The sequence below is a fragment of the Pollachius pollachius genome (assembly GCF_949987615.1).
Source record: "Pollachius pollachius genome assembly, chromosome: 3".
Taxonomy (NCBI): Eukaryota; Metazoa; Chordata; class Actinopteri; order Gadiformes; family Gadidae; genus Pollachius; species Pollachius pollachius.
The window spans coordinates 35,898,873-35,921,120 of NC_136936.1; the positions used below are offsets into that span (position 1 = coordinate 35,898,873).

Below are 22,248 nucleotides of genomic sequence, written 5' to 3' on the forward strand. Positions count from 1 at the left end.
CTTCTGCTTCTTGTATAAAACTAACGGAGACAGGTTGGGTGGAGCACTGGACTGGTTTATTTGCTGCAACATGGGACAACACACAACCAGTGTTCGCATATATATATTCAGCCGTAGTCCGTTCGAACACAACGTAAGCTTGGTTGCTTCTGAACTTTCAAACACAAACAAAAAACATCAAGTGATCGTATAGTGGTATTACAACACAAAGCATTAAAAAAACGTACCTGCAACATGGGACAACACACAACCATTGTTCGCATATATATATTCAGCCGTAGTCCGTTCGAACACAACGTAAGCTTGGTTGCTTCTGAACTTTCAAACACAAACTCCCGCCGTGGACTTTCAGAATAAAAATAAATAAATGTTGGTTGGAGTCCCAAGTTTAACAGAATTTAACAAATAAAAGAAATTATTTACACTGTTACACATGCAATGATTTACTCTCCTAAAAAAACTACATTACGCATTCAGTTCTATCGTGGGGGCCGACTCAACCAGGTGGTAAACTAGAAACCTATTCATTTGACGGGGTATCTGTTCAAAATCCTACTGCTCACAACATGACTGAAGGGACGTAAGTATTATTTTGTTTTTCGGTTAAACAAACGATGTATTTTTTATATACGTTAGTGTTTGTACGTTCTTAAGTCTCTACCATAAAAAGTTGACATGAAAGACTCAAAGTAGGGCTATATGGATTTGGCTGCACGAGAAGTTATCCTACTTTTGCGTGCTGTTCATGGTGCTGAAAATGAATCTTTGCGACGCTGCCCAAAATACGCTCTTTTAAATAGAATTGCAACTTCGGAAGTGTAGTGTTTATGATTATGATTAAATAGCACTCTTCTAGGTAGTCAAATACATTAACTTTCTACTCACTGACCACTCACATCACCAAAAACCCGGTTCACTGCCTGTACCCCCATCCTTCTCCTATGCCAGGCATCTGCGGCGGCGAGGGGGCCCCTACAAGACGGAGGCAGCCACCGACCTGAGCCGCTGGAGACTGGCCAACGTGGAGGGGAGGCAGACCTGGCGCTATGTGGAAGACCACCAGACCCCGGAGAGGGAACAGACCATGTTAGAGGCACACTCTCTCGGCCTGGACACGGTAAACTTTCTTCTGTCAATTATCTAATTTGATATCAATGTGGTATCTCGTCGTGATGTCATATCGAGAGTTACGGTATATGTAAAAACAGTTTAATATAGTGTACTGGAATATAGTCTTATCTATTCTTTGAGTGACCCCCAACAACAATAAGAGATAAAAACAACAAGGTGCACGTCCGTTTCTGAGATGGAAATTGAGAGCTTACTTGTAACGGTTCCAAATCCACTGTTGACCTCTATAACGCTAGGACGACCAAATGTCACCACCGAGAATCCCCTAAAAACAACAAGATGAGTAACAAAACAAAAAGCTACCTGCAGCCAAAGCATATAACAGCCTCACCATGCCACAGGATCCTGGCTGACATCTGTATAGCCAACTGGCCGCAGAGGTGGTATAGCAGTTGTACACAAGAACAACATGACCTTGTTTGCTGGGTTCTTTCTCCTCCTTTTGATCACATCAACCATGTTTCATGGTTAACGGTCAAGGTTTCCTAAGAACATGATTTTGTCCTGATTTTGGGTGACACGTGGATGTCTCTCCAACTGGCTGAGAACCTTTTAGTCAGACATGAGAAATGAGTTAAAGAGGGAAGAGCACAATATCCTTCAGGTATCTTTTCCAAACATAGCCACAACCCCAGATTCCCGTTCAATACTACCAACAAAGTTATAAACCCCTAATGTCTATTCTTTAAATCATCCACTAATCTCATGCAAGTAGTTAAACAAAGTTTTACAAGCTAGGAATTGGACGTTAGATCCAACATCTCAAATATGGATTGATGCCTCAGAACAACCTGACTTTTAAAGTAGTGTTCCTTTACCTCTGGAATAGTCCAATCCTGCTTTCAGACCACCATAGTTCAGCCGCTTATAAAGAAGGTCTTAATCATAGTTCATCATAGGTCTCGATTGTTCTTGATTTTTTTAAAATCAAGTACCACCCTGGATACATTTCAATCTGGTTTACCACCATGGTACCAAAATAACCTGGGTTAACCAAATATCTTCTCCAGGCTGCAGAGGGCGGAAACTGCTCACTTTTAATTATGCTATAGACTTTCAACACAGTCGATCATAACATGTTGATTGGCCGTTTGAGAGACTTGGTTGGAATTTCTGGTTCAGCCCCGGATTGGATTCGCGCCTAAATCAGCAATAAAACCAGAACTAAAAACAGCAACCAAATCACTCCAATCGTTGCAGAACTACATTAGCTCCACAAAATCCTGTTGAAAATCCTAAAAACCCTAATCTTGAGAGCTGTTTGTTGCCGTACCAACAGAGTGGGTTTGTGAGGGCGTCGCTGGCGGTCCACACGGCGGCGGACGCGGCCCTGAAGGGGATGGGCTTCTACAGCCTGCTGCAGGCGGAGGACGGCCACTGGGCCGGGGACTATGGGGGGCCCCTCTTCCTGCTGCCAGGTATAACACGCGCACACGCGCGCCTTTTGTGTTTGAGTGTGTGTGTGTGAGTCGTTGCCCGTTGTGTGTGTGTGTGTGTGTGTGTGTCGTTGCTTGTGTGCCTGTGTGACTGTGACTGTGTGTATGTCATTGCCTGTTTGAGTGTGCATGTGTGTGTGTTTCATTGCCCATGTGTGCTGTGGCATCCCGCCGCTGGACCTCGGACCGGGCGGGTCCGAGGAGACGCAGTAGACTTGGTTTGCCGTCGCCACCCTCCAGCCGGCGACAGAGAGCACCACGTCTCTCCCCCCAATCAGCGTGATCGGGGACACCTGGCCGGAGGAAGGGAAAGGACCAGGAGCCGGCATAAAAGAAGCACCAGACCGGGCGAACCGGGAGAGTGACACGGAGGGCGTCCGCACCACGGAGCGAGTGAAACGGAGGGAGCAAGCACCAGGCCGGGCGAACGGCGAAGCGACACGGAGGGATTCCGCACCACGGCGTCGAACTAGAGGCTCCCGGAGACCCTAGCACGAGGATGCAGACGAATTATTCTTGTGAAATAAACGCCGACTGCGGCTTTAACCCTTGCTCACCGTGTGATTCCTACCGGGCACCTGACACGCGGGGAAACGGGCTGCCACTGTGCGTGTGTGCTGCAGGTCTGCTGATCACCTGCCATGTGGCTCAGATCCCGCTGGCCGAGGCCTGGAGGAAGGAGATGGTGCGGTACCTCCGCTCAGTGCAGCTCCCTGATGGAGGCTGGGGCCTGTATGTGTTCCTCCATCTCTACACCGTGTACCTGGAACAACACACACGTGGGCAGGCAGAGCAATGAAGCATGCATGCATTGCCTGACCACGTTGGACGTTGAGACGTTGAAACCTGTAATAAGCTGATTCATTTAATTTCATGTGTTCTTTATTTAGACAGATTGAGGGAGGTATATAAAAGCTTTATGAAGCTATGATTCTTATTTTGAAAAGGAAAGTTGATTAAGACATTTAGGTAAATTGAGCATTGAAATGTTTTTATTTATAAATAGGAAAAGAGGTTTAAATAAAACGTTATGTTATACTTGGAAGCTGATCGCAATGCTCTTAATATGTTCATATCAAAAGATATGCTTATGTTTTGTCTTGTGTTTTCTTGTGTAGCCATATTGAAGACAAGTCGACCGTGTTCGGCAATGCTCTGAGCTACACTTCACTGAGGATTCTGGGAGTTCAGCCCGATGACCCAGATATGGTTCGGGCTCGGAACAACCTGCACAGCAAAGGTCAGAGGGTAACCCTTGAATTTTCTTTCTACATATTTCTAACATATATCTGCATTTTATGGCATTCTGCTAACTGAATCTTTAAAAATAAAAGCAAAATAAAAAAGCATACTACATTGCCTGTATATATGTGTTATCGTGTTGCACTGTACACAGGCGGTGCTGCAGGGATTCCACTCTGCACTCTGGGTGAACCCTTTACTAAACCCTGTTCTACACCCTATTCTACTAAACCCTGTTCTACACCCTATTCTACTAAACCCTGTTCTACACCCTATTCGACAAAACTCTGTTATATACCCTATTCTACTTAACCCCGTTATAGACCCTATTCTACTCAACCCCGTTCTACACTCTATTCCACTAAACCCTGTTCTACACCCTATTCCATTAAACCCTGTTATAGACCCTATTCTACTAAACCCTGTTCTACATCATATTATACTAATCCCTGTTGTACTACTAAACTTTGTTCTAAACACTATTCTATTAATCCCTGTTCTACACCCTATTCTACTAAACCCTGTTCTACACCCTATTCTTCTATTACCTATTCTATTACACCCGGTTCTACACCCTTTTCTTTTACTCCCCAATCTACTACACCCGGTTCTACACCCTATTCTCTACTGTCTATTCTACTACACCCGGTTCTACACCCTATTCTCTACTCCCTATTCTACTACACCCGGTTCTACACCCTATTCTCTACTCCCTATTCTACTACACCCGGTTCTACACCCTATTCTACACTCCCGATACTACTACACCAGGTTCTACACCCTATTCAACAACCTATTCCACTCAACCCTGACTACATCCAATTACACTAAGCCCTGTTCTATAACCTATTATACCAAACCCTTTTCCTCCAGTTCTCTAGTTGAGTCATTGCATAGAATAACAAAATAAGGACTTTTCAGTTATTAGTACCAAAATGGACCAAACAGTGTAAATCAAACGAAAGACAATAATTCAAAGTCTAATAGCAGCAATATATATATATCATTGCATAATACTGAGAGTGGAACAACAGTGCATTTGCTATATTTATAAATGTTAAAAGAAAAGTAATCAAATTAAATATAGGCCTAAAAATTGAAAAACACCAGAAGAAAATGCTTATGGAGGATAATACATGTGTGTGTCAGGCTGTTCCCTACTTGGATGCCGGCCCACCCCTCCACACTGTGGTGTCACTGCCGGCAGGTCTACCTGCCCATGAGCTACTGCTACGCCGTCCGTCTGGCGGCCAAGGAGGACCCTCTGGTGCTCAGCCTCCGACAGGTGGGTGCTGGTAGTTTCCACGACCAAACTACAGGAGGCGCCAAACTCAAGGGATTAATGCCTGCAGTCTTACTGCCAAGGCGTTGTTGTGCTTTACTTTTACTTACTTTACGTAATGAGTTACTTTCTGCAAATAATCCACATGACCAAAGGCTACCTGTGTTGAGTAATATATTCAAAAGAATGATGAAACATGATAAGCAGGGTTAAGATAAAGATTGAAAATAAGACCTGCAAAGGAATCAGTTGGCAGGTTTTTAAAAAACTTTATCCTAGAATTGAAAAGCAATACATTGGCTATTAATTATATAATTATATGGAAATAATTATGTACTTCATCAATGAACAATGGAAGCTTTCTATTTGTTCCTTCCTTTATGTTGAAGAAGCACTGCAGGATTTAACCTAGCATTAGAATGGATAAGGGGTTAAACCCAGGTTAGGGTTATGAACCTCTGGGTTAAAGTTGAACTCTCTCTTTCTCTGTGTTCCTCAGGAGCTGTACGTCCAGGACTATGAAAGCATCAGCTGGCCGGCCCAGAGGAACAACGTAGCAGCCTGCGACATGTACACCCTCCACAGCCGCCTGCTCGACTTTGCCTATAGTACGCAGCTCCCCTCTGACCTCTGACCTCTGTCGCATCCATCATATGCGGCAGCAGTAACACAGCTTAAAGGGTCCCCGGTTCGAATCCTGCGGTCCTATCACTTCTTTGCTAATCACCCTCGTTTTGCACCAACATTCCTCTCTATCTTCACTCTCTTGTCTATAAAGGAACAGAAGCCCATACAAAATATATGAATCAATAAATAATGATTAGATGCAACCAAATGATGAAACACTACAACCTCCCAAATCAGGACGCAGGGATGCTAATGTTTCAACGTATGTCTATGCTACGGTAACAGCTCCTCTAGTCTCAGCTCGAGAACGCTGGCCCGTGTCTGGGTCTGCTGCTGGTGTGTGTGTGTTTGTGTGTGTGGTTCTAACCGGCGTGTCTCCCCAGTGTTCATGAACGTGTATGAAGCCCACCACAGCAAGGGTCTGAGGGGCAAGGCCGTGAAGGAGCTGTACGAACACATCCAGGCAGACGACCGCTTCACCAAGTCCATCAGCATCGGCCCGGTGAGACACAGGGGTTCCACCTGTCCTCCTCTCCCCGCTGTTACATCAATGTACTCTGACTAAATGTCACAAAATGTGTGTACTTTAAATTGGAAATTGGTTACACTGAAGCCGAGGTTTAAAATGACCTTAAGCTAAAATCACAACTGCAAGATAGATAGATAGATAGATAGATAGAGCGATAGATATTTTATTAATACTGAATGAAATAAAGGAAAACAAAATCTACTTATAGCCTTCTGCCAAGCAGTATCCACAAAGTATCCATTAGATTGTCCACCAGTAGGAGGCAGTATAATGAAATGGTTAGGGCGTTTATACACATTGGGACCTAGATCAAAAGTTCTTGATTCAAACCCCAATGATGCTCTAACCCCTACCTGCTCATTAAGGTCACATAAGAAGATATGTATACATGTAAAGGGGTTGATCATCTACTGAATGACTAAGTAGCAAATAGATTGCATGAGCATGAAGCCCTTTGCTGGTCTCCGGTCCCCAGATCTCCAAGACCATCAACATGCTGGTGCGCTGGCACGTGGACGGACCCTCCTCCCCCGCCTTCCAGGAGCACGTGTCCAGGATCCCGGACTACCTCTGGTCAGCCCTCCCGCCTCTTCTAGTCCCCCCTGCATAGAGTCTTGTGTTAATCCAGTCCCCACATAGACTCTAGCCTTCTAGTCTCTTAGTCATTTAGTCTAGTCTCAAAACTTGGTCCTGCTAATGCTAACCATGCTATAATTGTATGCACTCAAGACAATGCAAGATGCCATATGTATTAACAATAGAAAAGTCAAAATGAACATCCAACGACATCCACCTTGACTAATTGTTGGGCCATTCCCTGAAGGTATAAAAAGTGTCAAACATGTTTTTACCTCTATATAAACAGAACTGGATGACCTGACATGATTTTCTTTTGCGGCCATCTCTAGGCTAGGATTGGACGGCATGAAAATGCAGGTGCGTTTGGAAATCTGCCACAGCTTACAACCGTACAGAGCTATGAATAACACATATGTTATTATAGTTAAGTTGTGTTAAGTCTGTGTTGTCTGATGCAGGGGACCAACGGATCCCAGCTGTGGGACACCTGCTTCGCCGTGCAGGCCTACCTGGAGGTGACGTCTTCCTGCTTGGTTTTATATAAGTTGAACATATTTACTATCAAATCAATTTGATATCTCCTTTTTTAATGAAATGTTCTACGTGAATATTATCTTCCATCTTACACATTCATTGTATCTAACCTTTCATATTCTCTCTATTAGTTTTCAGGAGTCCCTGTTTCAACTGTTTGTTTAAACAAACTTATCTTTAAGTTTATATTGTCGTTTCCTGACACTTTGTATTTCCTGAAGTGCGACAAAAAGTCCTGGGATACAAATTCCTTGTATAAAATAAGTTTGATTACGATGTATGTGTAAGCTCAAGAAAATAATTTACAATTTTTTTACTTATCGGGTCCGTCAGGCAGGTGGTCAGGACAATCCTAAGCTTGCTAAATGTCTTCAACGTTCTCATCAGTTCCTCACCTTTACACAGGTAATTTTGAAACAATAATAACATTTTAAATATATATAAATAAATGTGGATATAAATATTACGGAGCGTAAAGATGAGACAATGTTATTTATTTATCTATTTGTAAAGCATGAGAAACTTTTGATTAGCTAACTTGAATTAGATAAAGCCTTTTCAGATCTTCCATCAGTTAATAAACCGGTTGTTTCCCTCCAATAGATCCCAGAGGACCCTCCAGAATACCAGAAGTACTACAGACAGATGAACAAGGAGAGAGAGAGAGAGAGAGAGAGAGAGAGAGAGAGAGAGAGAGAGAGAGAGAGAGAGAGAGAGAGAGAGAGAGAGAGAGAGAGAGAGAGAGAGAGAGAGAGTTATACACTGCGTCTCTGTTTATTGAGAGAGAGACTGCCTGTCTGTCTGTCCATGCAGGTACGTGTGAGATGAGCTAGCATATCCATCATAGATTGGTAAGGTACATACACACCAGGGATGGAAATTAACACCCGCCACACGCCATTTGCGGGTGGATTTGTATGGTGGCGGGTGCATTGTGTCCCTTCACCCGCCACTGTGTCGGGTAATACTTTCCAGTCAGGTCCGATCAAATTTGCATATTTAATACATTCGTCATACGGCGCTGCACAGTTCCACAACCATTACTGTCAACATCCGGCCTCTTTCTTCTTCTACGCCTCTTTTGCTGAACTGCGACTGTCAACATCCGGGATAATAAACAGGTAACCATAGAGATAATATGCCGGTATCAATATTCGGTATAGTACGCTAGGCTAATTATTGACATATAAAGAAAAAACTACTAGAGAAAGCAATGTTGCGTTTCCTCACCGGAGGAAAGAGAACAGCTGAGGAGAGTGTAGGCCAGGTACAGGTGGCGGATGATAGTACGCCTGTCATCCCCAAAAAGAAGCGTTGTTTTAATGAGAGATGGCGAACATCGGACAGTAGGCAACACCGTGACCGGCTGGTGTTTGACGGGACAAGCCAGACAATGTTCTGTGCTCTCTGTGTAAACATGCTTCGGATGGCCACAGGTCCAATAGCTTTGTGAGTGGGACACAAAACCTAAAATTGGAAGCCGTGGATGACCACGAGTCCTCAAAAAGTCACCTTCACGTTTTGAAAATTGCCAAGGGAAAATCAGCGCCCGAAACCACGACAGCGATGAGGACGCTCGTTAGCCTCAAAACAGCCCAGCTTGATAGAAGTTAGTTCGAAATGCACACGCAATTGCCAAAAAGGGAAGGCCATTTCAAGACTTCGAATGGCACTTCACGTAAGTTATTATTTTATTTTCTAATAGGCCTGATGCAAGTTTGTTGCTGTTGCAACAAACTAGCATGTTGGGTAACCTTAGAGCTCTGCTCACTTGTTTGGCAAACAGCTGCTTTTTGTCAGTCTGGTCAAAACAGATGTCAAGTGTGTGTGCTAAGACGTAGGGCTGTCCCGAATACCATTATACAGGCTTCGAATACTCGTTGGATATTCCGAGCGAGTATTCCAATACTCGTTCTAAAACAACAATAATAATTGAACAGTAAAAAAGTCAGAGTTCCTTACTTTGCTGTTGTTCCATTCCAAATCAGCTGTCATCTGTGCCATCGTGGCCCTTACAGGAGCTTATCAATTCATCCCGTAACGTGCATATAAATCCATACAAAGATCCAATGTTTAGTCGTTTGTGTCCATATTAAATCCATCATTGACCGGGTATTCCTTTGACAAAAGCCAGTCTGTGAATGCGCAATAGCAGGGCTGCATAGCGAACGTACACAAACAGATACGCTAACGAGTTCCTATTTATTTTTATATATAGTTTAATGTATTCTGACGTTTTTCAATGTGTCTTGCACTTATTAAGTCATTGTTTCTTGTTCTTGTTTCTTCATGGTCTGTTTTCAAATGTTTAATTTCGAATGCATAGGCAGAGTATGAGTCTTCCTATACCGAGAGGATACATCTGTTGCATTATAGGGGCAGATTTCATTATACATCTGGTTGAATTGAAGAAATTAAAAGGCCAGTGCATTGAAAAAACAAATGTTCCTATTGACTTATGATGGTGTAGCCATGCATGTTGTTTTATTGTTAATATGTCAATTTGTTTTTTATTGAAAATACTTTGTATAGATGAATTATCCCCAAACTTGTCATTGTAACACCTTTGAAATAAACATGACTTAACATGGCAGATACCTGTGCATTGTTTATCATATGCGGTAAGAGTGTAATATTTTCAACTCAGTTCCTTGGTAGCGCCTACTTACAGTAAAAATCACTTCTGATGGAAAAAATGATGTGTATGAAAAACACTTTTCTTATCTAGTGTTACTATTATATTGTTTAAAATGTACGCATATGTTAAAATATATAGCGTAGAAAAAGTGGCTGGTAAAAAAGATGAGTGGCTGGTAGATTTTTAAATCTACCTGCCACAGTGGCTGGTGGGCAAAAAAGTTAATTTCCATCTCTGATACACACACTCACATACACACTGGCGCGAGCGCACATGCCAGCAAAAATACTCACACACTCTCTCTCTCTCTTTCTTTCTTTCTTTCTTTCTTTCTTTCTTTCTTTCTTTCTTTCTTTCTTTCTCACACTATGGGTGTTCATGGCTTGACTTTCCTCCTTCAGGTCCACTTTGAGGGGAGGACTGGAATACTGCAGGAGGCTGCAGAGAGGCAACGGCTCCTGGGAAGGGTGGGTTCAACATTTATTGATCATTGTTTAATTCTCTGTAATGTTCTGTAATGTTCTGTAAAGATCTGTAATGTTTATTGATCATATATTAAACAGGAGCTGTAGTCAACAATGTTGATTTTCTTTCTCCTTTTCTTCACTTTGTCTGCCTTTTCGCCCAACACTTTTATCCTAAACAGGTGATAATTTTCATAATTAAATAATAAAAACGTTACATGTAATTAAAAGGCAGGTACCTGCCAGTCCTTAAAGGTCCCATGACATGCCACCAAGTGTGAGTGTGATCAGCTGTTACAAGCCGTTTTGTAAATCTTCCCCTTATGACATCACAAGTGGGCGATAGATGAGCAACGGTTGCTACAGTCCACTGGGTAGGCTGGTAAACTGATCTATCCAGCATACATCTAGGTGGACATGCCCACTTGTGATGTCATAAGGGGCAGATTTTCAAAACGGCTTGTAACGCTAATCACACTCACACCTGGTGGCATGTCATGGGACCTTTAATAACCTATATCTGTATTCATTGGAACCCACTTTGGATAAAAGTGTCTGCTAAATGGCACAAAACATAACGCATAGCATTGAATAGTGTTGGAAAGGTCAGGTAAGATCAGGGTGCGATTTGTGAAAAAACCAGAGGGGGGGATAATTTTGAGAAACATTTTAAAATGTTTCAAAATGAAGACGGACCCTGTGTATTTTGGTTGTTAATTATTACGATGTAATGGTGAAAATACTTTGGGTGGGGGGGATAATTTTTATCCCCACCGAGGATAAAAATAATTCAGCAGAGGGTAGGACGTGTAAACCAGAGGGGGGGATAATCCCCACCATCCCCAGCGGCAAATCGCACCCTGGGTAAGATGTGTGTTTTCCACCAGATCTTGGGGGGTGTGCTTCACCTATGGGGCCTGGTTTGGATTGGAGGCCTTTGCCTGTATGGGCCACGTCTACCAGGACGAGTAAGAAACCCCGAAAACGTACCTCAATAAAAATAGACACTCGTTTTATATATCGGAATTATTTCACTTTATAATTGCTTTATCTTCCCCTACCTCCCTTCATTTTCTTTCTCTCTATCTCTCTCTCTCTCTCTCCATCCCCCAGGGTGGTCTGTGGGGAGGTGAGGAGGGGCTGTGACTTCCTGTTGCACATCTCCGGTGTGTTCAACAAGAGCTGTGCCATCAGCTACACCTCCTACAGGAACATTTTCCCCGTCTGGGCATTGGGTCGCTTCTCCGCCCTCTACCCCTCCAGCTCCCTAGCCGGGAAGGTCAAGCTGTGACCCCTGGTGGATAACCGACGACCCACCGACCAACAGCCACCAGCTGTCACAGCAGAAACGCCTAAAGGATGTGAAGTGAGTGCTGAAGTGGTGCCCTGGCTGTCACCGCAGGAGGGAACAGGCTACCATTTTTCGAACTGAATCACCAAACATTTCAGACTGAGGCTATACAGACCGATGCACTCAGATGTCTGTGTTTACATTCCATCGCCCGATGTGAAGGGATTAAGGACTACATTTAATCAATAAAATAAATAAATACATGGCAGTTTGCTGTGATCAGACATGCGCAGTAGGAGTGTGTTTTTTTCCTCTAATCTCCAATGGATTTTTTTGTTATCTTCAGCAGATGGAAAGAAAGTATGCGATGTGTGCTCATGGGCTAACAACCCACTTCATCTATTTTATTGTCAGTTGCACAGAACAAAAGAATCGGACTGGCCACGCCCTGACAAGTCTTTATGACAAATGCTAGACGAAAATAAAAAGGAGCAGACTTGCCCCTCAAAGCACTTCCTGATGACTGATGAATGATCAATGCTACGGGGCGGTTGTCTTCCATGCAGGTACACCCTTTGGCACAGCGATCGTGCTGGTCCTCTTGAAGCAGGTGGGGAGAACAGACAGACTGAGGGGCTGATAAAAGAGATCACTGAAGACCTCTGCTCGCTTATCAGCGCATTCCAATCACCTTACCTGGCATGTCGTCTTGCCAGTTTACACGGTATACGCCCCATACCATACGTTAGCAAGCTAACATTTAAAAATATATATATATTTGTATGACGTGCTACCATCAGAAGCGATCAGTATAAGAAGGGGCAGGGCCTTCAATAAGGAAAACCAGATTATATTGTGTCTACAATTTAAATCTGACACATCTGATATCATGTTTCTTCTTGCCCCAACAACATATTTTTTTGTTTTAACTAATAATTGTGAATTATATCCAAGGGCCAATTACTATTTCAATAAGATAATGTTCACCTTTACAGGATAAATTCACTATTTTGGAATTTCTAAGTCAATTGAATGCTATCTCTGTATTTAACCCATCAATAAGCACCAGGGCTTGTGGGAGCGCCCAGGGGCCGATGTGTGAGGGCGTAGGGACCTGGTGAGAGTATTGACCTTTCAAGACATTGTTAGCACATCAGCCTGTATGAAAAATAGTGTCTTGTGAAATATGAACTTCCCAAAAATTACAGGTATAGTTATATAAAACGGTTGTTTACTTGGAAGTTAGGAAATCTAAACACACTTTCCCAACACCCCCACAGGGAAGTGGTTTTAGTGTGACTGTGGTTTTCAACTTGCAGCCACTCAGTGATCTGATGGTCTCATGTGTTGTAACAAATTAATTTAAACGGTTGTCATATTTGCCTTGACTGCCCGCAAGGTATCCACAGCCCTACCACTGCCTGTGCCAGCCGCTGCCCTGCGAATCACAGGTGTATTCATTACTCCTGGACGCAACTATGCTCCGTCTTTATTCTTCACCAATGTTGTTGTTTTTTTTACTCCAATACCCCCCCCCCCCCACACACACACACACACACACACACACACACACACACAAAGACATGCACACATCCAGAAAGAAACACACAGACACTGGTGTAATACTAGAGGCCGTTTATTTGTGAATTAGGGGCCCCTATAGGCGAAGCGGTGCATTGCCCTTATGAGGAATTAAGGCGCGTTCATCGTCCTGGTGATAACGAGACGGCTCGCCAGTGATGACGCTCACGCTTACGCGTGCTCCCGACAGCGACCGTTCATGTGCGCTACGTTGGGATTCTAAAAGTTCTTCACAGCAGGGGTTTTTTATCCGATAAAAATCATTCAAAACTAAACAGAACTTGGTAGGATCAGTTTCAAATTTGCATGCCTTCATTTCCTTGACGCCTATCACCTACTATCCTATTGCTTTTATTTATGAGAAGCACATACAGTACTGCCACTGTATGGAAGGCAACACTTGCCATTATCTAGAGCAGTGGTATTCACTAGAGATGGGCGATATGGCCTAAAATCCATATTGCGATATACATTGCAGCCTCTTGCGATAACGATATATATCACAATATAAAATCATAAAATAACCGTTTGAGAACAGGTTACATAGACCCTAAGGAAAGCCAAACTGCTAAATGTATTTAAAAAAAAGAGAAATATAGTATGTCATTTCGAGAACATTTATTGTGAAACACTGTAATCATACAACATAATGTTGCAGATAAATAAAATTAGTATTGGGTTTCTTTCCTTTAGCGCAAACCATTCTAAAAGGCACTACACTTAGTTTAAGTCCTTGGTTCTTAAATGCCACCCAAGATGCAGAGAACAGGAAAAACGGGTGTCTTTCTAGATAAGGAACAGACACTGTACTGACAATTGGGGATGGGCATGATTAATTGATGATCGATCATTGATTGTTAAGATTTTTGTCGATTACGTGATATTTTTAACCATCAAAAGGAGGTTGACCCAGCCGGAGAGGTGGTCTCGGAGACGTTGCTCAACATGGAGCAAAGAGGAGACGGAACGTCTTTTGGATATTTGGGTCCGATATCCAAAAGACATTCCGTTTCCTCTTTGCTCCATGTTGAGCCACCACCCGACGGTCCGACAAAAGCAAGTAAAAAGTATGCTGGAAAACATAACTTAATAATGCCGATGCATTTAACACATTCCGAGTCAGTATGAGGGAGAAGGAGTTGGACCAGTCCGCAGATCAATGTATATCACGCTGGATATCCATGATTGTTTACTTTCACCGGTGCTTCCCCCCCCCCCCCCCCCCCTTTTTCTTTAATGCTTTACAACGCCCCAGACCTTTTTGTCCAATGATTTAACCCATTCAGACCGGATCACGCATCTGTGCGTGTTTACCTTTAAGACCGGATTGCGCATCAATGCGTGTTTACCATTAACCCATTTGTACCGGCTGCGCGGAGCAACATTGTATCTACTAGATACAATGTTGCGCGACACAGCAGCCGGTGCAAATGGGTTAACGTTCTTTGCACACATGCAGGTTTGTTGACGAATTCTGGCACTGTTGCGAAAATTGCAATGTGAAAAGGAATTGCACCAAACCAAAAATTAACCATTGTATTTTGCGTCATCAACATGCATTATCGCGATAGAGCGATAGAATTAAAATCTCTACCGTAGGCCATTTTTTTATCGTTTATATCGTATATCGTTTATATCGCGCATTACTAGTATTCACTATTTTTTTTCAGGAGAGCCGCACTGACAGGACGACGTCAACAGGAGAGCAATTTTTACCGCAAAGTATCAAAAGCTATAAATCCAGTCATAAATAAGTATGCTTGCTTAATAATATGTCCTCCCTGAAGCAGTGTTTCCCACAGAATTTTGTGAAACTGTGGAGGGAACCCGGTCCTTAGCGGGGTCCGGGGGCATGCTCCCCTGTAAGAAAATTTGGTACCTTTTAACCTGGAATGCATCAATCTGGTGCACTTTGAGAGGAAAATTAAGACTTGTGTGACTGTGTGCTATTTTCTGGAATAATGTGGAGACACTGGGACACATAACATGGAAGCTATTGAAGAATAAGTTAATAAGAATAAGTCCATCCAAAGAACACATTCTCTCTTGTTATGCAGGAAAACCGCCAATCTGGCAACCCCGCTGTCAGCGTAGAGCCGAGCAAGTTTAAAAATATTTTCTAGACAAGGCTATATTTCCACCTTTTAATGCCGCTGTTGATTTATTTTTTAAATAATTGTTTGTATTGTTTTTTTAAATATCTGTATTCACTGCATGATCATATCACTGTATATTTTTACCGCCATGCGAGCCGCAAATAGAGGCTTGGCGAGCCGCATGTGGCTTGCGAGCCGCGCAATGAGTAATGCTGATCTAGAGCTTTTTTACCAGTACACAATGTTTACAACTGAGCAAAGTCAATGCCAACAGACGGTTACATCAATCTGTCAATCATTAGTAAAGTATGTGATATGATGGTTGATTCTTTTATATTGAGTAAAACGTTCATGTTCTACCATGTTCATGATCGTCACTAGTAAACCATACGTCACACACTGGGCAACCCTGTTATCAAAATCTGGCCCCAGTTGCCGAATGGAAGTAGAAACATAAGAGCGTCATGAGTTGTCGGTCACGAGAACCTTCCGACGTCGGGAAAATGTTTTCCCCATAATTTCCAGCGATGTGACCACACCAGTACTCACTGTGACGTCATTGAGTAAATAAATGAAGTCATTGAATGAGATGTCAGCGCCAAAAAAAGACTGTCCAGAAAAATCATAGATGGGCATTATATGTCCATAAGGCGGAAATGTTCAGTATATATAATTGTTATCCATTGGGGTGGACATGCTGATTGACAGTGTATTCACAATATTATTATTAGGTATTCACAGTCTATCTGTGGTGCCTATTCTACCCAGATAAGATCTGAATGCTGCCACATCTGGGTTTTCAGCAATTAATATCAGTGCAAACATGCTATTAATGTTGTTGGTCTTTCTTACGTATCCTGACTTACTCATAAATCAATTATTGACGCAAGCAAACTCTCACAAACACAAAGACACACTTGAGTCAGTCTTTTTTACATAGGCTATGCTGTTTATGCTGCAAGGCATTTCGCATTAGATCGATCATGTGCGCATTATTCATGTTCAAGAAGTATGCAAACTGCTATTTTTCGAAATATACGAGATGGTGTTTATTTAGAAACCCATCACCTGACCTCCTTTAACTGGGCACCCTGACAGACAGTCCATTGAGAGAGGAATAAAGCTGTTGATTGACAGGCAGCTTCCCAATGGAGATTGGCCACAGGTATGCGGCCTTCTCTGTCTTCTCGGAGGCACTCTTTAATAAAAAAGTAAATACCACACCTACAAATTGAGTACCGTATGATTCTCACTCTTACTCTCACTCTCACTCTCTCTCACTCTCTCTCTCTCCCCCCCCTAGGAGAACATCTCCGGTGTGTTCAACAAGAGCTGTGCCATCAGCTACACCTCCTACAGGAACATTTTCCCCGTCTGGGCATTGGGTCGCTTCTCCGCCCTCTACCCCTCCAGCTCCCTAGCCGGGAAGGTCAAGCTGTGACCCCTGGTGGATAACCGACGACCCACCGACCAACAGCCACCAGCTGTCACAGCAGAAACGCCTAAAGGATGTGAAGTGAGTGCTGAAGTGGTGCCCTGGCTGTCACCGCAGGAGGGAACAGGCTACCATTTTTCGAACTGACAAGAATCACCCAACATTTCAGACTGAGGCTATACAGACCGATGCACTCAGATGTCTGTGTTTACATTCCATCGCCCGATGTGAAGGGATTAAGGACTACATTTAATCAATAAAATAAATAAATACATGGCAGTTTGCTTTGATCAGACATGCGCAGTAGGAGTGTGTTTTTTTCCTCTAATCTCCAATGGATTTTTTTGTTATCTTCAGCAGATGGAAAGAAAGTATGCGATGTGTGCTCATGGGCTAACAACCCACTTCATCTATTTTATTGTCAGTTGCACAGAACAAAAGAATCGGACTGGCCACGCCCTGACAAGTCTTTATGACAAATGCTAGACGAAAATAAAAAGGAGCAGACTTGCCCCTCAAAGCACTTCCTGATGACTGATGAATGATCAATGGTACAGGGCGGTTGTCTTCCATGCAGGTACACCCTTTGGCACAGCGATCGTGCTGGTCCTCTTGAAGCACGTGGGGAGAACAGACAGACTGAGGGGCTGATAAAAGAGATCACTGAAGACCTCTGCTCGCTTATCAGCGCATTCCAATCACCTTCCCTGGCATGCCGTCTTGCCAGTTTAAACGTTATACGCCCCATACCATATGTTAGCAAGCTAACATTTAAAAATATATATGTTTGTATGACGTACTACCATCAGAAGCGATCATTATAAGAAGGGGCAGGGCCTTCAAGATGGAAAACCAGATTATATTGTGTCTACTATTTAAATCTGACACATCTGATGTCATGTTTCTTCTTGCCCCAACAACATATTTTTTTGTTTTAACTAATAATTGTGAATTATATCCAAGGGCCAATTACTATTTCGATAAGATAGTATTTACGTTTACAGGATAAATTCACTATTTTGTCATTTCTAAGTCAATTGAATGCTATCTCTGTATTTAACCCATCAATAAGCACCAGGGCCTGTGGGAGCGCCCAGGGGCCGATGTGTGAGGGCGTAGGGCCATGGTGAGAGTATTGACCTTTCAAGACATTGTTAGCACATCAGCCTGTGTGAATAATAGTGTCTTGTGAAATATGAACTTCCTAAAATAGTGCATAGTGATGTAAAACGGTTGTTTACTTGGAAGTTAGGAAACCTAAACACACTTTCCCAACACCCCCACAGGGAAGTGGTTTTAGTGTGACTGTGGTTTTCAACTGGCAGCCACTCAGTGATCTGATGGTCTCATGTGTTGTAACAAATTAATTTAAACGGTTGTCATATTTGCCTTGACTGCCCGCACGGTATCCACAGCCCCCGCACTGCCTCTGCCATCCGCTGCCCTGCGAATCGCAGGTGTATTCAGACATGCACACATCCAGAAAGAAACACACAGACACTGGTGTATTACTAGATGCCGTTTATTTGTGAATTAGGGGCCCCTATAGGCGAAGCGGTGCATTGCGCTTATGAGGAATTAAGGCGCGTTCATCGTCCTGGTGATAATCGTCCTGGTGATATACGCTCACGCTTACGCGTGCTCCCGACAGCGACAGTTCATGTGCGCTACGTTGGGAATATAAAAGTTCTTCAAAGCAGGGATTTTTTATCCAATAAAAACCATTCAGAACTAAACAGAACTTAGTAGGATCAGTTTCAAATTTGCATGCCTTTATTTCCTTGACGCCTATCACCTAATATCCTATTGCTTTTATGTATGAGAAGCACATACAGTACTGCCACTGTATGGAAGGCAACACTTGCCATAATCTAGAGCTTTTTTTACCAGTACACAACGTTTACAACTGAGCAAAGTCGATGCCAACAGACGGTTACATCAATCTGTCAATCATTAGTAAAGTATGTGATATGATGGTTGATTCTTTTATATTGAGTAAAACGTTCATGTTCTACCATGTTCATGATCGTCACTAGTAAACCATACGTCACACACTGGGCAACCCTGTTATCAAAATCTGGCCCCAGTTGCCGAATGGAAGTAGAAACCTAAGAGCGTCATGAGGTGTCGTTCACGAGAACTTTCCGACGTCGGGAAAATGTTTTCCCCATAATTTCCAGCGATGTGACCACAGCAGTACTCACTGTGACGTCACTGAGTAAATAAATGAAGTCATTGAATGAGATGTCAGCGCCAAAAAAAGACTGTCCAGAAAAAACATAGATGGACATTATGTGTCCATGAGGCAGAAATGTTTAGCATACATAATTGTTATCCATTGGGGTGGACATGCTGATTGACAGTGTATTCACAAAATTATTATTATTAGGTATTCACAGTCTATCTGAGGATAGACTGTGAATACCTTATAATAATATTAGGTTTTGTTTTTCACTTCCCTAATCCAGATATAAACTTGTGGCATTTGAGCCATGACTTGTTCTACTCGCTGTTATCCTTTTCCACTGTGACATAATGATGCAGTTAGTGGTCATTTCACTGCAGAGAGTTGCACATATTGTATTCCTTACCAGATTGTATGTTTAGGCCATGGGATGCTGGAGGACTCAGTGCTCGCCACTTAAAAAGGATTGGAAGTGAGGAAGAGCTCTCCTATTGTGCCAGGGACCCCTCCTCTACTCATCTGTGTGTTTTTTTGTCATATGCGCGAGTGGGATTTTGTTATTGTGCGTTTGTGTGCATGCATTAAACTTAAGCAACTTTGGAATCTTATCTGATTTACATTTGAAGGGGAGTGTGTTTTGATTTCATTCAACAGGCGATGACAAAACTATTCAATGTCACTCCCTGCACGGTGAGATGGAAATGATAAATAGGTTATGGCCCGCAGAGGTGACACATTGTGTTCACCTCCCTGCCTCAGGCTCACTTCAGTTCGTTCTCTCGGATCAGAAACTCTAAAGTGTGTTTCCACTCCTTGTGTGATTCATCTTTTGTATGAGAAGGGTGGTGGGTGAAATTACTTTGCCTGTTTCTCAGTTGATTTCTCTTACTTTGTCGTTGTTGTTTGCTGAAATGAACTATCGCTCTACCAAATCGCCACGTGATTTTGATGCGATTTGGTTGTTTTGGTGATGGAACAAAAGGGTCCAAAGAGAGCTTGTAAATCAAGGCAAGGGTGCTTGGGAGGGAGGAGGAGCCAAGATGGCTACTATAAAAGGGGAGCATTTGATAGTATTTCCTGAGATCTACATTCTGACTCACAGTAAGTTCATCTCTGAAATGACTTTTACTGAAATGTTGTATTAGTTTTCTTAAGATGTGGTTCACAAAGGAAAGGCAGTATATATTTTATGAATTGATGTGTATGTAGTCTTCACTTCCTTACATTTACTGATAGCAGTGAATGTATGTGATGCATTTATGAAAGTATTTTATGTTTATCTATCGGTCTTTGACAGTGTTTAACTTTGAACCTCTGTATACCAAGTATACTGTTTAGGCCTTCTATATACTTATTCAACTGTTTATGTATTTTTAAATTTCAGGATTTGAACTACGAATATTGAAATGTCGGATCAAGATGAAGGTAATAATAATCTATGATTATACCACTGAAGAATGTTAATATGATGATGAAAGCATGTTATCTTCTGTGGTGTTCTGTTGTTTACTGTCCAACAGGTATTTTACTTTACAGATACTTTTTTGTTTAATGTATTGAATGCTATTGCTGCTTTCTTGGTCAGGTCTCCCTTTTAAAATATGTTTTAGACAGAGACCAACCTGCTTAAAAGTAAAAAATGCTATAATCTTTCTTTGAAATATCCTCTAAAAAACATTGTCAGCATTGGGATATGGTTAAACTCTGCAGCAGAGTAAATTAAATCTCAAGCAAGCCTCACGTTTTGCGGATGGGTGGGATTTGGAGAGAGTACGGAAAGGCAAGGGTGACGAGCAGTGTTTTGTTATTGGAACCTCATTTAGACTGAAAGATTCTTGCATATTGCACCAAATGAATAGAGCATTAACATCTCTCCTGTACGTGAACAGGAAATCAGGGGCCCTTCGGCTGCAAGCCACGACCGGTCTGCCGTCCTCAACCATGCCCTCCTCAACCATGCCCTCCTCAACCATGCCCTCCTATAATATGCCCTCCTCAACCATGCCTTCCTCAACCCTCCTGCTGCCACCATGGGTGCCATGGGTCTTGTGGGCACGGGCATTACCATGGTCAAGGGCATGGTCATGGCCATGGACACTGCAATTAGATTTTCTAGTGTGTGGGGTTATTAATAAAAATTTCATTGTTGTTTAACAATAAAATAAGAATTACCAGTTCAAAAAAAGAGTTTGGCCATAATATGCAAGGTGAAGTCTAATTGCAATAATATCTGCTTGTGTATATTCCCGGAATATGTTTATTCTTCATAATCTTCCTGCATAAATATAATTTGACAAGGTCTCTCTTAGAAACCTAATATCTCATGATACCTTCGTTAGTTGTTCCTGCAAGAGGGCTTTGAAGAAGTATGCTCCTGAGCGTAATGTCTATTTGAACGAGCAGAAGATTGTGTCATTGACCAAGGCTGCTGTCTTTGCAGACGTGTTCACACCAACCCATAAAATAAACTGTCTCCAATACCTATAAGTGTTTAACAGCGTGAGTGCCACTAATGCCATAAAGGAGGTGTTCCTGTGATGGCTGATCGCTATGTTCTGTAGAGAAACAAGCCAGAACCCAACAAAGCCTCCAGCTTTTGTCAGGTCCAGTTATAGATTTGTATCAGTTACTGGTCAGCCAAGTGACAAATGGAACAAGACTGAATTGTCTTCTACGCAAGAGATGTCTCAGTCGTGTATGCCTACTCGAGGCCAGACAAGAAAGTTTCCAATTATTTTATCTGATATAGAAAAAAAAATGCTCTGCATACTAATCACTCAAAGCTGAATTGTCGTCTAGAATGTTAATCATGACATTATATATGGACATATTTCATATTTATTATATTAAATATGTATAATATATTTATTATATTATACATATTTCAATGTAGCTCTGTAAAGCACTTTGAACTGGCAATTCTGGATTAAGGTGCCATATATAAATGCAACTTTCTGTTATTTTATTATTACTCTCTATAGATAAAGTTTAAATTCCTATTCCTACACCTAAGTATACTTAGGTGTACACCAGTCCTTGCTTAAAACAACACCAACAATATAGAGAACAACTGTAACAGGTTAGTTTAAACTAGGAAGACAATAATGTAAGAAGTCCCTCCTCTCTTCGATAGATGGCAGTGTGCACATGGCCGTACTCCAGGCTCGATTCTTATTTGCTCGATTGTTCACACGCCCC

The 22,248-nt window shown here is 42.3% G+C and overlaps 1 protein-coding gene and 1 long non-coding RNA gene across 2 annotated transcripts; both read left to right on the forward strand.

The window, feature by feature from the left end:
• Positions 1-554: 554 nt before the first annotated feature.
• LOC307073829 (lanosterol synthase-like) lies at positions 555-16,871 on the forward strand (the record flags this gene model as incomplete). Its single annotated transcript, XM_079733791.1, has 19 exons — positions 555-580; positions 949-1,117; positions 2,411-2,549; positions 3,191-3,299; positions 3,686-3,815; positions 3,964-3,971; positions 4,959-5,094; positions 5,591-5,699; positions 6,102-6,220; positions 6,723-6,820; positions 7,156-7,183; positions 7,285-7,341; positions 7,694-7,765; positions 7,964-8,019; positions 10,400-10,465; positions 11,350-11,430; positions 11,576-11,741; positions 16,521-16,595; positions 16,734-16,871. Exons 1-19 carry the CDS (start codon positions 567-569, stop codon positions 16,869-16,871), a joined length of 1,770 nt encoding a protein of 589 aa, XP_079589917.1. The 5' UTR covers positions 555-566.
• A 3,221-nt stretch (positions 16,872-20,092) lies between these two features.
• Positions 20,093-21,513, forward strand: LOC307072609. Its single transcript, XR_013811683.1, has 3 exons — positions 20,093-20,151; positions 20,435-20,475; positions 20,940-21,513. It is a non-coding gene; the product is annotated as an uncharacterized lncRNA (long non-coding RNA).
• The last annotated feature ends 735 nt before the right edge of the window (positions 21,514-22,248 follow it).